Genomic DNA, 16,042 nt, shown 5'->3' with positions numbered 1-16,042 from the left:
TTCTCATGGCACCCTCTAGGTATGCTGTTTTTGGCAGTAAATGTGCCAGCCCTCAGAAACTGAGTATTACTTCAGTAAGGAAGGAACTCATTTACTGACTCGTTAAATGCATTTATCTCAATCTGCTTTTTGCAAAGTCCAATATGATACAGGAGCAGATCACCCTGGAGGAATATACAGGCCATCGGGCGATGTTGACTTCTGGGAAAGTCATGAAGGACCATTCTGATGTTACTTCCTGTGTCGTGCCCAGAAGTGTCCACAGCTGAGAGGCACACAACAAATTAAACTAGTGGAATTCAATCGCCATTAATTTGGTCTAAATCATCTCAGAAGGTAAAGCTAATTCTGTCACATGACAAATTTATTTCAGAGATAGGCCATCAGTTAAGCTGATAAGAAATGATCCGAAATAAAAATCTGACAAGCTATCAATGACAAACTAATGCACATTATATACCTGAAGAATTTCTTAAATCTGTATCACAGTAGCCTCCATCACCAACTCCTCTTTTTAAATCAGTGGATATATTCATTTCTGAAGGGTAGTTTAGGCATTTAACTTCATTTTGAAAACCTGAAAAAAAAGAAAAAAAGATTTACTACTGGGCTAAAACTCCAAATAATGTTTCTTTTGAAATATTTGGGACAATGGAAGGTCCAACAACACATTGGCACTATTAAGAGTAACAGGTCACTTCTTCTGATGACCAGAAACATAATCTGAATGAAACACTAAGAAATGTGATGAGTATTAGATGCATTTTCTTAAAGTATATAGTGGGTCCCAAATCATTAGGGTCAAAATTACACAAATACAGTATGTGATCAAAAGTATCCAGACACCTGGCTGAAAATGACTTACAAGTTCGTGGTGCCCTCCATAGGTAATGCTGGAATTCAGTACAGTGTTTGCCCACCATTAGCCTTGATCACAGCTTCCACTCTCGCAGGCATACCTTCAATCAGGTGCTGGAGCGTTTCTTGGGGAATGGCAGCCCATTCTTCACAGAGTGCTGTACTAAGGAGAGGTATCAATGTCGGTCGGTGAGGCTTGGAACGAAATCGGCGTTCCAAAACATCCCAAAGGTGTTCTATATGATTCATGTCAGGACTCTGTGCAGGCCAGTCTATTACAGGGATGTTACTGTTGTGTAACCACTCCGCCACAGGAGTGCATTATGAATAGGTGCTCGATCGTGTTGAAAGATGCAATTGCCATCCCCAACCGCTCTTCAATAGTGGGAAGCAAGAAGGTGCTTAAAACATCACTGTAGGCCTGTGCTGTGATAGTGCCATGCAAAACAACAATGGTTGCAAGCTCCCTCCACGAAAAACATGACCACACTATAACACCAGTACCTGCGAATTTTACTGTTGGCACTAAACATGTTGGCAGATGACATTCACCAGGCATTCGCCATAACCACACCCTGCCATGGATCGCCACATTGTGTACCGTGAGTTGTCACCCCACACAATGTTTTTCCACTGTTCAATCATCCAATGTTTACGCACCTTACACCAAGCAAGGTGTTGTTTGGCATTTACTGGCATGGTGTGTGGCTTATGAGCACCTGCTTGACCATGAAATCCAAGTTTTCTCACATCCCACCTAACTGTCATAGTACTTGCAGTGAATCCTGATGCAGTTTGGAATTCCTGTGTGGTGGTCTGGATAGATGTCTGCCTATTACACATTACGACCCTCTTCAACTGTCGGCGGTCTCTGTCAGTCAACGGAGGAGGTCAGCCTGTACACTTTTGTGCTGTTCGTGTCCCTTCACATTTCCACGTCACTATCACATTGGTAACAGTGGACATATGGATGTTTGGGAGTGCGGAAATCTCGTGTACAGGCATATGACACAAGTGACACCCAATCACCTGACCTCGTTCGAAGTCCACGAGTTCCGCGGGGTGCCCCATTCTGCTCTCTCACGATGTCTAATGACTGCTGAGGTTGCTGATATTGAGTACCTGGCAGTAGGTGCCAGCACAATGTACCTAATATGAAAAACGTTTGTTTTGGGGGCATCTGGATATTTTTGATCACATGGTGTAGTAGTCAGTCCTATACTGAATATTTTGATGTAAGAGACCACTGACCTGAATGAACAGCTAGGGTTTTTTTTTTTTTTTTTTTTTGTTAATTAGCACGAAGGGGTTAAACCTTATAGCAAATATTTAAATTGACGACCAGTGTTCTCAATGCATGCATTGCATGATAATCCATGGACAGGGCTAACCTCTGGGTTCAAAATTATTTGATTTCATCACTTGCACGTCATGATTTTGATAGGAATTTAATTCCTGCTCTCCATTAGTATTCTCCACAGTGCATGCTTTGAAGTACGAAATACACAAGCAAGTTAATAGATGCTTCTTGATTAACTTATTCTTACATTATACAATTTCCTCAAATTAACTGTGTGAACAAATCTTTGGCAAGAACACTGGCCAGCTGCCTGTGGATTTAACAACCAAGTTATTTGTAAATTTCCATTCACAGTGATAAATTTCCTTTGGCAAAGGAAAATATTTCTCTGTATATTAGTTCCACTTTCTGGGCACTACATACAGTTACATCACACATTAAATCCATGCCTATAAATTCTTAAGTGAGTTATGTTCCATTTTCAGCAATAAGTCATAAGCTGTAAACTGAGGTAAATTCCACCATGGGCACACCATGGATGACTGTAATTATGTTTTCTAACATTCGAGTTGGCGTGCCAATTTTTTTTGCATGAGTAGGCGTGTGGGATATTCAGTATCCCACCTTCTATGGTAATTATAATTTCTTTAGGAATCAGTTAAATATTTATATTTATTCACTACATTATAAATATAAATCTTTTAGAGCTCACTGTGGCCCTCAGGATATCCATAACTGTACCATCTGACTCCCCCCAAAGTTCTTTTACATTTACATGTTGACTTCCCTCACAACTAACAAACACTGAATAGTGTCATAATTTCACACCCAATCCATAAATTTAAAATCTCTTGTACATTTGTAGGTTGTTCTAAGGTTGGCAATACATTTGCTAGAATGGAATACTATCATATTTATTATATCAGTTCCATGGTAAGTGTAAATATGAATGGCTAATCAACACCTGAACCCAGTTCCTCTCTATTAGAAGTCCAGAATTTTACGTAACTCACATGTTCATTTCTATGGATCCTCTTTTGTGTTTGGATGCAACTCTTTCTGTGTTATACTGTGAAATCAACAGTGAATCATATTTCTTTGATGTTCTCTGCTTTCAAGTATTTGTTATGGTTTAAACTTACATTGGCTACAAAAAGTCAGAACAAAGAAAACAGCCTGTTCATTCTCTCTGCATATCCTTTTCTGTTCTATCCTTAAACTCATTCTGTTGTTCTACAAGCATCTCTGCATTGGCTTATAATCAAAAACCATTATTTAAACATTCTCTGAGCCACAGATGATAGTATTTGAAGCAATGTCCTCTGTACTTGATGCATTACTTATGCTGCAAATCATTAAAGTATAAGCCAGCAACACTTCAGCACAATTCTGCCTGAGTTACTTTGATTTAATACTTTTATCAGAAAGACATAAAATGAGTGTCAGGAGGTTCCTCGAATTACAGTGACATATGCAGGAAAGATAGTATTCTTAGAAAAAGAAGAAAAACTTATATTAGGTGTATTAGTGTAGCAAACAGAAATAAAGGCACATTTTCTGCATGACATCCATTAACTTATTTCAAATATAGACCTACAGATTGCTTGGAGCATAAGACTGGATGTATAAAATTCACGATACTAGGATATGAGAGCTGTCATTTAAATCAAGTAATTTTCCAACAAGATATTACCAAATATATGCGTACACATAAGCATTATTTATGAGTTACACTAATTATATTACACAAACAGTATTGTTATTTACCTAAGTGGGAAATATGAAGACTGGGAGAAATGGTGTGGCCTGGAACTATAAGACCACCTGTATAGCCTCTCAATAATGGCTGCATAGGCTTCACATTCATCATACTTTCTTCTTCTTCACCAAAGGTTGTTTCCCTCGATTGTGCTGTCCTGGTTTCCTGCGTTATTATCTGAACAAAAAAGTTGCTTTGGACAATATATAAAATACTATTTTCATAAGATATTTTTACTTGACCAAAATTGTGCAGATAATGGAAATTACCTTATTGGAGTTGTCAAAAGTGGTCTCTATCATTTTTGACAGTGGCTTTGCTATTTCAGGCCCCTTTCCTCCATCACTGCCACTCTCTGAACTTGGCTGGAAAATTACACTGCTATCAGATGAGATTGATCGACCAGTTGAATTTGAAGTTGAATTACTAGATTCACTCATTTTGGTGCCAGATTCAGCTGATGCAATATTTGGCATTGGCGAGACCATTGCTACACTGACAGCACCACTTGAGTTGTCATCCCAACCAAACTGTTTCTGCCGAGGTGGCAGTGCTGGTTTAGTTGGAATTGTAGGAGTTTCATCTTTATTTGTTTTACTTGTTCCTTTAATAGCAGCCATGGGTTTAGGGATACTGCTACCACCAGAAGTAGTATTCAATTTGGATGTCTTTGGCTGAATTAAATTAGAAATTTTTGATTGTTTAATAGGATTATCAATTTCTGCATAGTGGAAGTCTGGCATTTTACTTCCAATATCAGATCTGCTTCCTCTCACTTCAGTCTCATTGTTAACTTTTGGTACTGTGCGATGTGTTTGTTTTGGCGAATCATTTTTACGAGCAGTTTTTGGTGAACTGCTTTTCACAAGTTTATTCCTGAGCCCACGCACAACAGATTTTGGGCTGGGTCCATCATTGCAAGGTAATGCAGCACTGAAAAGCAAAATCATAATCAAAGTAATTTCAGTTTTGATATTTACTTTACTATTAGGAACATAAAATTGAAAAAAAGTTTAATTTTAATAGTTAACAGAAAATTCCCTTATCATATCGTAAAGAGAACATTTTTGGCATACTCTTATTTGGCCTGAGTATTAAAATTTGCAAATACTACATAGGCCTCCATCCAACATTACACCTCATGAACCTCTTAGTTACGTACGATTAGCTTTACAATTTAGTAGCTTTATTTACAACACTTTTTCTATTGTGCCTGGCCTGGAACACGTATTTTACAAACAGTACGTCTCCTGCCTGCAAGTAGCTTCTATCTAAAAAAAAAAAGGTTTGGAGTTATTGAAACCTCTGTTATCTTGACGGGAAAGATAAATGCCTGTGAACAGAAATTTATGAGTAATCATGTGGAGATGCAGAAAGAGCATCTTCACCCTTACAAATATATGAGTAACGTATACGTAACATGAAGTATCTCTTTTACCTTGTTGCTGTTTTGACATCACTACACAGGCTGGTTGAAGAATCGCTCTTTTCTGATCTCGCAGAACTGAAGCCACTTGAACTCGATGTTCTCTTCGAAACGACGGCATTACCTAAATAAAGAAATATCAGCTTCACGAATGCAGTCACTTTCTGTTTTTCTTTAAATCGAAACGACGAAAAGTTGTCACGGGTCGTACCTCCTTTTACCCTTTCAATTTTTTCCTTTGAGTTAAAAATCTTCAGCTTATCAAGCATAGCGTTTTTACCCGCTGGTATCTGATTGTTGGTCGGTAAACTGTACGGGCTACTCAAACCTCCAGCAGGCTGTCTTACGGACGATCGGTTACTATTTGGTGGGGTGTTACTCCTTGTACTGTAAAACACAATATCTTCATTTGTAGTTTCACTTGTCAGTAAATATACAGAATAATGTTACGAATAGCAGTACAGCCTTTCCTGAAATCTGAAGTATGTTTCTCTGACCGAACCATGCAAATGACACACAGTTAAACTTCGCGCCGTCTTTCTATAGCTTTTGTACAGCAAACACACATGAGCTGACTGCGCGATCAGTGTACTTGTCACAGTCATTTTTCGTCTCTTCAGCGTTGTCTGACAGTTATCGAACTTTACTTTACGCATTGAACACTAAATCACGCACGGCACGCAAAACAAATATACAAACATAAGCCTAATCTTCGCACAAGTGACAGCCTCACAACGTCTCTTTAATGAACTAAATTCTTTGAAATGTGCGAGAGACATCACACTTCATCTGTGGCGACAAACGTAACAAAGCGGTTTCTTCAGATTGCAGGCAAGGTCTGTCTTGTTATGGAAACAATACAACATAAATCAGTGTTTTATTGTTTGACTGATACTCAAATAAGGAATTAAAATACTTCAGATAGGAGCGATTAAAACTTTTCACGGTGTCGAACAACTGTTGGTATAGTAAACAACTACTGAACTGTTAGATGTTATCCCTCGATGTTACAAAAATATGACTGGACTCAAAAGCAACTGAGCAACAGGAACCGAGTGCACTAGGAAGAATCTTGCACTCTGCAGCGGAGCGTACAGTCATGAGCCCTTCTGACAGACAGCTACTATGTGCCGCGACGGAACCGAGTCCACGGAAGGGAGAAGAGGCCCTTGATCGAGTCCTGGTATGGCACAACACTGTCACGATTTGTAAGAGATCCATATTGTATGCTCCGTTGAAAAGTCTGACAATATTATGATACAGTTACATCCTCTCATAGTCTTGCTTAAATATAGGTCCAACTATGGCCCGCTTTTGTCTTTGATGTAACCTATGTGAAAGGACATTATCTGCTCCCGAATCCACAACTTCTGTGCGCCTCTATAAGATGTTTCCGCAGGCGAGGATCCAAGGGGAGAAGTGGCCGTGTGTGTCATGAGCCCTTCCAACTCCCCTAAAAAAGCAAAAGTGCTGTACTAACCATTGATGTAAAACAAATTAATACTGAAACTGTTTTTATATTTATTATTGTTGAAATCCTAGACATCTGTGGCACATTAAATGTGAGTGAGGGCGTAAGATATATTTGGGGTGGGAGAGGGGGGGGGGGGGGAGGGATAGAGATAATAAGACTGTGACAGCCCACCCACTCTACTCAGAACCGAACCTTGGACCCTCGCATTGACACCAACAATTTTAGGGTGTGATAGGTGCCTACCCACACTATAAGCAGGCGAAGTGGGAGCTCATAACTCGATGCACCTCCCAGAAGGTCCCCTCGTTAGTAGCAATAAGGATTGGAACGATCACATAGGCTCAGTCGTAGGTAAAGCAGGTGACAGACTTCGGTCCATTGGAAGAATATGAGGAAAATGCAATCAGTCTACATAGCAGATTGCTCACAATTCACTCGTGCTACCCATCCTAGAATATTGCTACAGTGTGTGGCCCCTGTAATAACTAGGGCCAACAGGGGATGCAGAACGCACACGAAGAAGGGCAGATGAATGGTCACAGGTTTATTTGACACATCGGAGAGTGTCATAGAAATGTTGAAAAAACTGAAATGGCAAAGACCTGAAGATAGACGCAAACTGTCCCGAGCCAGCCGACTGGCAAAGTTTCAAGAAACAGCATTAAATGATGCCTCTAGGAAGATACTGCAACCACCTACGTATCGCTCCCATGGTGGTTATGAGGAGAAGATTAGATTAATTACAGCAAGTACAGAAGCAATAAGGAATGGAACGATCAGATAGGTAAAGCAGGTGACAGACTTAGGTTCATTGGCATTCTTCCCACGCTCCATATGCAAATGGAACGGGAAGATACCCTAATAACTGGTACAATAGGAAGTACCCTTCGCCATCGCTTCACAATGGTTTGCCGAGTATGGATGCGGATATGGTGAATTTATACCGCTTCGGATTAATTTTTCTGTTGATCTTCGTAATTTTGTTGGTAAAAGCGTTGATGATATTCAAGTAAGTTGTATGTGGTAATGCTCCTTTTTAATGGTGAAAGAGAGCATAGAGTTATGAAGAACTGAAGTGCCACGGTGCTAATGGTGAATATTTATTCAGGATCGGGTCAGACAATTATTGTTCCTGCCATATACCCGGAGGCGAGCAGCTGTGAAGTTTAGAGTTTAGGTTAGACTTTAATGTCCCGTCGCTGTCTGTGTAATTAGAGACAGAGTACAAGCTCAGCTGAACAAGGGGCAGAACATCGGCCATACCCTAATTCAGAGATTCACAGACGCAGGTCGCATGCCCCACTGATACCTGACCACTGACCGTTCGTTCTCGTAATTTTATCGTTTTCTTTTTTTTTCCTTTTTTTCTTTTCTTTCTTTTTTTTCTCATATTTCATTCCCTCCCGAAATGGAGAGAGCGAACCCTTGTAGGACTTAGCAGTTTTGAGCCCAATATAACTGCCATTGGGGCAGGGGGGTCTCAAATGTCTCACGGCAAGATATTTTTGAACTTGCGGAAGTTGGAAATTTGTGGTAAGTTCCTATGGGAGCAAACTGCTAAGGTCATCGGTCCCTAGGCTTACACACTACTTAATCTAACTTAAACTAACTTACACTAACAAGAACACACACACCCATGCTCCAGGGAGGACTCGAACCTCCGACGGGTGGAGCCGCGCGAACCGTGGCCAGGCGCCTAAGACCGCACGGCTACCCCGCGCAGCTGAACTTGTGGCCATTATTCACGTAAGGGGTTTGCGATCAGAGTGCTAGCAAGGCTGCACACCCCTATTCCAATAGCAGGAATCATCCTATTAATCCTACAAACTGCGGGAAATGTGAGGTGAGTCTGACGGGAATCTGAAACTCGCTCCTTCTGAATACGAGGCACTGTGGGATCTCTTTCGGTTGAACCTCTGCGAGCTTCAAGTGACATTTTGCCACCCTCCTCCCCATTCGATGAGAACTATTACAATACAAGTTTTCATCATACAGCATACATGCTGAAAGTTTTTGCTACATACAGGCCCTCACATGCGTAATACTCTCTTTCTGTTCATAGGAAAGAACAGCGAGATTATCGCTACATTCTTCACATAATCATACTGTGCTTATATTCTTCAGATAATCATACTGTGCCGCACGGGGTAGCCGTGCTGTCTCAGGCGTCTTGTCACGGTTCGCGCGGCTCGCCCCGTCGGAGGTTCGAGTCCTCCCTCGGGCATGGGTGTGTGTGTTCTCCTTAGTTTAAGTTAGATTAAGTAGTGCGTAAGCCTAGGGACCGATGACCTCAGCACTTTGGTCCCGCAGTTCTTACCACCTAATTCCAATTTTTTAATCACACACACACACACAAATGCGCGCGCGTGCTTGTAAATGTCACTTTTTCGATGGATATCCTGATTGGTGTAGAAATAATTTCACGGAATACGTTACATCCTGCCAACTAAAAATATGCCTGATAGGACAGAGAGAGCAAAACCGAGTGATGAAACTGCACAACATAATTAAAGGATCACTTTTTCTAAACCCCGTAATTGTCTCCCATTGCGGCGCAGAAATATGAAATCTAGCTCAAAAGCGCCTGAAACGTTCCTCTCCGACGGTGCAAAAGCGTGGTGACCTGTGACGTCACCCTCGGGTTCAGCGACGCTTCAAATAGCCGAACAGCAAGGTGTCGACACATGTGAAAAAAAGGCCAGGTCTCAGAAGTTCATGCGAAGTGTTAGGTGGGTCAGTGATGTCAAATTAGCACCAAATTTCACCACAATTCTGCCCAACGCCCCCGTGGACGCTTCACACTATGGGAAGGTCGGCACACCCCTTCTTAAACACATTTCACCCCTTCTTTCAACGCCTCTGCGATGGAGGTCAGAACCACGACTTTCTAAATTGAAATTACGCGGTTGCCATATGGGTGGCCGAGAGAACATTTCAAGCACGCCGCCGCTAAGTATCCAAACGCATAACCTAGACTCTAGAGGGTGGCATAAAGGGTCTCAATGGAACCACTCCTTCCCTTGTGGCGTTGATTCCCACACATTTCGCCTTCGAAAACGACAGCTCGGCGTGCGGTAACAGGAAGACGTTCTTGGCAACCTTTGACACTGCTGAAACCCCCTGGGCGATTCAACCCCTCTCTAAGGACGTCTTGTGCCTGTAATCCCACTGTGGGTGTTCGCACCCCTTTGGAGTGTTAGCGCGGCCGCAGTTTTTGCTCTGGTGTGTAGGGTGGAACCACTAGAGCCCGTTGAAAATTGTTGTGTACGTAGTTCCGCGTAGTCAGCGCGTACACAACTTTTCCACTAGAGCGCGACCCGCTAAGCACAACAGCGCAGGCGCAGCGCTCGACCGTCTCCGCACTACGAGATGGCGCTGCCATAGACACGGACCAAATTCTGCTTCCGCCAATCCGCGTATTAATATGTAACGCAGCCAATGAGGCTGCTGCTAACGTAGAACCGTTTCTTCTCGCGGATCACACTCGCGCAGTGGTACATGAACGCGCGAGGTATTATAACGAGTGTACAGACCTCCGAATAGTCAGTCTGCATTTGTCTGCACCATTCTGCATTTGTCTGTACCAGTCTATAGTCAAGTTTCAGTCTGCTCCTAATAAGATTACCATATTCCTGTACATAGCCATGAAGATAAATGTATAGACACTTTTGTCAAGTATCAGAGATATATGTGAGAATAAGATTAACGTACCAATACCTAAGGAACTTCAGATTGTCAATTGTAAATAGCATCCAGAACCAAGTTAAGTAATTTTAATGCTTGTTATTATTTTAATAAATGTGTGTGAAAATTAATCAAGTTCTGTTTAAAGTTGGTCACCGTCAATCTGCTACTCTAAGCGTGCAAGTGGCATTTCTATCGTCTGACCTAACGGCGGAAGATAAACACGCCACGATAAGACCACGAGACATATTATTGACACTCGCCTACTTCGTTAGAGCGACAAGTCAAATAATCTGATGGTGTGTGTACTGAAGGTCTTACAGTACGCTCAACACAAAAATCATTCAACGATATTTGAACGCCATTCGAATCAGCAAAGGGTGTTTTTCGCCTTTTCAGCCCACCTGTGGCGTGATCACAAGGGGTGTGCGACAGTGACAGATGCACGAATAAAACGACGAAGTGTCCCTCAATGATCGCCCAGATCGGCAATACCCTTCGTGCTACCTGCACAGCTTTCTTGAGCACTTTAAAAATCTACCTATACAGGGATTCCTAGGCGCTGGTGTGACAGGCAGCAATTTCAACACCCCTAAGCTGAACGGCTCTACGTCGCTGAACTAGCGTCCAAGGCTTAAATAGAGAGCACAGGTTCAAACGGATGTTGTTTGGATGTAGTAGTTAAGCAGAGGTGAAGAGGCTTTCGCCGGCCGGTGTGGCCGTGCGGTTCTAAGCGCTTCAGTTTGGAACCGCATGACCGCTACGGTCGCAGGTTCGAATCCTGCCTCGGGCATGGATGTGTGTGATGTCCTTAGGTTAGATAAGTTTAAGTAGTTCTAAGTTCTAGGGGACTGATGACCCCAGATGTTAAGTCCCATAGCGCTCAGAGCCATTTGAACCACTTTTGGGCTGCATCAAAACAGTTCGTATTGAAGACACAACAGGTTACTGCCCTTCATTTCGAACAAAGTAACATAATAGTTAAAACAATGGACTAATGGACTAGCATTCTGAAGAGTAGGTTTCAAATACCTGTCCCGCCATCCAGATGTAGGTTTTCTGGTTTTACTAAATATATTTCGCAGTTCCTGTGAAAAGAAATTTTTTGGACGGAAGCGAATGTGGCTCTTTGGAACTTGTCCTTAATGTTCATTCCAGCTAAAAGCAAAATTCGGGCTGGACCGTTTTCTTACTGTAACACTTTACCACAACTCCACCTTAAACAGCTGCCCCGTCAAGTTGATACACGCAACAGTCAATACCAAAACTAGTCTTCAACAGGTAGCAGTAATTGGGAAGCAGGCAAGTCCTTGTAGCCCACTTCTGCTACAGTGCCAAGTACAGACACGAGAGGCGAAAGCCCTCCCACAAAAACGGGAACGTACTCAATTTCCCCGTCTCCAGACTCCACTCTACAAGTCTAGATGTTTTACAGTCTGTTGATACCGCTCCCTGGGCGTTTGCTAAAGCGAGGCTTTTCTGCCGGAAAGCAAATGATATACTGTGGCCGGTCGTTGTGACCGAGCGGTTCTAGGCGCTTCAGTCTGGAAGCGCGCTGCTGCTACGGTCGCAGGTTCGAACCCTGCCTCAGGCATGAATGTGTGTGATGTCCTTAGGTTAGTTAGGTTTAAGTAGTTTTAAGTCTAGGGGACTGATGACCTCAGATGTTAAGTCCCATAGTGCTTACAGCCATTTGAACCATTTGATATACTGTGGTTCATCGGATCACGAAAGTCTTTGCACTGTTTCATCGTCATGTGATGAAACTGTATACATCAGGTGAGGCGGGGCCTAGCATTTTTCAGTATGATGTGTAGATTATAGACAATTACTCGATGACAAGAACTACATTTTCGTGCCTCATGTCGAACTTCCGACATTTCGGCAGATGTGGAACTTTCGGGAAAGGATGACGATGGATTATTGATGATTTCTTAGAAAACCGCTTATCAACACTCGATGGTATTTGAAAGTTAAATTGGGACACCCAGAATAACATCAGGAACCATTGCCCTGGGTACAGTTATATAGGACTGCCGAACCCGTAGCGATCATTTGCGGCTAAAGTCTTCATAGCATAGAAGTTCCACAGGATGGGGATCCGTTCTCGCCCCATCTCATATCGAATATATTGTCTTTTACTCTCCAGCTTATAAATGAGTGTCCAATGCTCTTTTCTCATCAAAATTTTGTTCACAAAAATCGTTTCACATGGACGACTGAGATAAACTAATCGCTACCTTCAAACGCATTAATTGTCGCACTATTTTTGTTTCCATTTCATTAAAAACAATACTGTAAGCAGAAGGTAGGTTCAGAAGGTCACATCCCGGCCACGCCATGGTTATTACATACGGAGCCTAGTTCACTTTTAGGAACTATTCCGACATTCGCCTGAAATAATTTAGGAAAACCACGGGAATCCTACATCAGAATGGTTGGGTAGGGATTTGGAAAATGTAAAAGATCAGTATTAGACGTCTACAAACATTCCAGGTATACTAATTTAGGTGGCATTTCCCGGTTTTCCCATTTAAAACATTACTCTCTATTAAACCCTGTCGGGACACGTAAAAATCCTAATTACATCAGCATGGATAATATTTTACATTATAAAGTCTCGTTCTTTCCGCTTTTAGGCCGAAGAGAGTTACTGTGGCAAACCTCCACGCAACGGCCACTACATCAAACTTAATTCCACTCAATAGCTTGTCAAAGTCGATCAAAACACCTGGTTGTTGTTTTGTTACCGTGCATTTACAGTTCGTGAAGTATTTTTACAAGTGAACTGACGGAGCAAATGTACTTCTCTTTTCGAAAAAGAAGCAAAACGTGGAAACTGAAAACAAAGTTTAAAGACGAATAATGCAAGACTTACTCATGGCTTAACAGAGGTAAAGATGATTATAATGCTCACTGTGCTGCGTGTTGCCCATATGTTACAATGTCTCACCGAGATGAAAATAACTTTTAAAAAACCCCTTAAAAATCCAAAAAAATGGCGCTGAGCACTAAGGGACATAACATCTGAGGTCATCAGTCCCACAGAATATATTACGTTTTTCACTGACGCCAAGTGGGTTGTGTACATCTTTCTAGTCTGCCAATAAAATTAGTTTTACATTTATTAGTCATGAGTTCCTTTATATTCATTTAATCTTATAATTTAACTGCAAGTATTTACACAATTTACTTCATGTATCTATAAAGACAGCACTATTGATTACTATAACTCTTGTTATAAACCATATGGAGATTTAATTTATATGAAATGACAAGGGTTTTGAGTATCTTCTTTTGCTTGTGCCTTTGTTCCGCAGGGTCAGCATTGTTACAATCGGATTTGGCACAGTTAATTTGAAGGGGTGGCCAAATGCTCTTCCTGCTGCCACCCGATACCCCCAGAATGGAATCAGTGTACCCCAACAGTCTGCGTCTAGTGTAAACTGTGAAATAGTGCGAACATGGTGCAAATGTCTGTGAAGTGTGTAACTGAGGCGGGATGCGAGGAACAACCTGGTATTCACCTAGTGGGATGTGGAAAACCGCCTAAAAACCACATCCAGGCTGGCCGGCACACTGGCCCACGTCGTTAACCCGTCTGGCGGATTCGATCCGGGGCCGGGCGCCTACCCGAGTCCAGGAAGCAGCGCATTAGCGCTCTCGACTAAACTGGCGGGTCGACAAGGGTTTTGAGTATAATTGTATAATGTATTTGATTAAACAGTTAAATTAAAATTTCGTATCAACATTACGGTAGGTACGTATGCCATTCTATTTAGAAGTTAAAAACTTTAATAATGCTTATAATTGTTTCATAAATAACTCTAAATCAGAAGAGGGAACCCACAGTATTACGACTATGAACTTCCTATCAATTCTACTTCTGTACCACAAGCTGCAAAATCCCGATCACTGCAAAATCTGAGGGTATATTTTGCATTACGTCTTAACATAAATGGCAACTCGGGCTTCCACTTCAACTTTCAGAGTAGTGCGTGGTCCCCGCATAACAGTAAATTCTGTTTAAATTTCTTACTCGTAGTGGGCGTAGCGAAACGAAGCACAACAACTCTCGATGAATAGATTAAAAAGGTCGCAGCCATATTGCCACACACCGCCGCTAACTAGCCAGGCAGCCGTACTGCGTGCACGAATCGTATGCGAACCATCAGATTGCCTGGGATTTCCATGCGACCAGCGATCAGCAACTGATCGCTGCCATTTGCCAACACACGTGCGACGTCCGAAGCGATCTGTCGCCCATGCGCCGATCCGTCGCTCGTGTGTGGGTCCATTTAGTCGAGGATCACTCCCCATCAAGATATACCGGGTGATCAAAAAGTCAGTATAAATTGGAAAACGGAATAATGTAGATAGAGAGGTACAAATTGACACACATGCTTGGAATGACATGGGGTTTTATTAGAACCAAAAAAATACAAATGTTCAAAAAATGTCCGACAGATGGCGCTTCATCTGATCAGAATAGCAATAATTAGCATAACAAGGTAAGACAAAGCAAAGATGATGTTCTTTACAGGAAATGCTCAATATGTTCACCATCATTCCTCAACAATAGCTGTAGTCGAGGAATAATGTTGTGAACAGAACTGTAAAGCATGTCCGGAGTTATGGTGAGGCATTGGCGTCGGATGTTGTCTTTCAGCATCCCTAGAGATGTCGGTCGATCACGATACACTTGCGACTTCAGGTAACTCCAAAGCCAATAATCGCACGGACTGAGGTCTGGGGACCCGGGAGGCCAAGCATGACAAAAGTGGTGGCTGAGCACACGATCATCACCAAACGACGCGCGCAAGAGATCTTTCACGCGTCTAGCAGTATAGGGTGGAGCGCCATCCTGCATAAACATCGTACGTTCCAGCAGGTGTTTATCAGTCAGGCTGGGATGATGCGATTCTGTAACATATCGGCGTACCTCTCACCCGTCACGGTAGCAGTTTTTCTGTCCAGCGCCATCTATCGGACATTTTGTGAACTTTGTTTTTTTTTTTTTGTTCTAATAAAACCCCATGTCATTCCAAGGAAGTGTGTCAATTTTTACCTCTATATCTACATTATTCCGTGGTTTATTAAGTTTTCAAATTTATACTGACTTTTTGATCACCCTGTACATCACTCTTGCTTTCCCATTTCCAAAAATAATAAAACACTTATCGTAATTCACCAATATGGCGAAGGTTAAAAAAAAAAGCAAAACATAAAAACAGCGACAAAAATCTAAAAATACGTGATCTTACCTGTTGGGCGGTAGATGCTTATCAGGTATAGAAGCTCGGGGCGTGGACTTTGGTGTAGGGATGAAGGACTGCACAGCAGCCGAGGGGCTGGTAGACCGGGAACTGCTGCTGGACACGGGCTTAGTCGCACCTGTGCAAACAGCACCTTAATAAGGCTCACAGCCTTACCGACAACTGCGGCGTAACACAACTATAACACATCTTACAAACAGTGTGATTAAAAATATTTGAAGTGGCTACAGTAATGTAACGAATTTATGTTTTTTGACATTATATT

At 42.1% G+C, this 16,042-nt stretch overlaps 1 protein-coding gene across 1 annotated transcript in view; it reads right to left on the bottom strand.

Moving 5' to 3' along the window:
- LOC124554821 (protein sickie) overlaps window positions 1-16,042 on the bottom strand; it is a 1,236,186-nt gene that overhangs the window by 225,857 nt on the left and 994,287 nt on the right. Inside the window, exons 6-11 of the mRNA XM_047128484.1 lie at window positions 15,766-15,895; window positions 5,555-5,730; window positions 5,356-5,467; window positions 4,187-4,850; window positions 3,926-4,094; window positions 461-577 (exon numbers count right to left, since the gene is read on the bottom strand). Of these exons, the coding sequence (XP_046984440.1) occupies window positions 461-577; window positions 3,926-4,094; window positions 4,187-4,850; window positions 5,356-5,467; window positions 5,555-5,730; window positions 15,766-15,895 (1,368 nt within the window). The remainder of the gene's footprint in view (window positions 1-460; window positions 578-3,925; window positions 4,095-4,186; window positions 4,851-5,355; window positions 5,468-5,554; window positions 5,731-15,765; window positions 15,896-16,042) is intronic.

The sequence above is a fragment of the Schistocerca americana genome, chromosome X, assembly GCF_021461395.2.
Source record: "Schistocerca americana isolate TAMUIC-IGC-003095 chromosome X, iqSchAmer2.1, whole genome shotgun sequence".
NCBI classification, from domain to species: Eukaryota; Metazoa; Arthropoda; class Insecta; order Orthoptera; family Acrididae; genus Schistocerca; species Schistocerca americana.
Note: the sequence above shows the minus strand (reverse complement) of the source record. Positions and strands in the feature narration are given on the sequence as shown.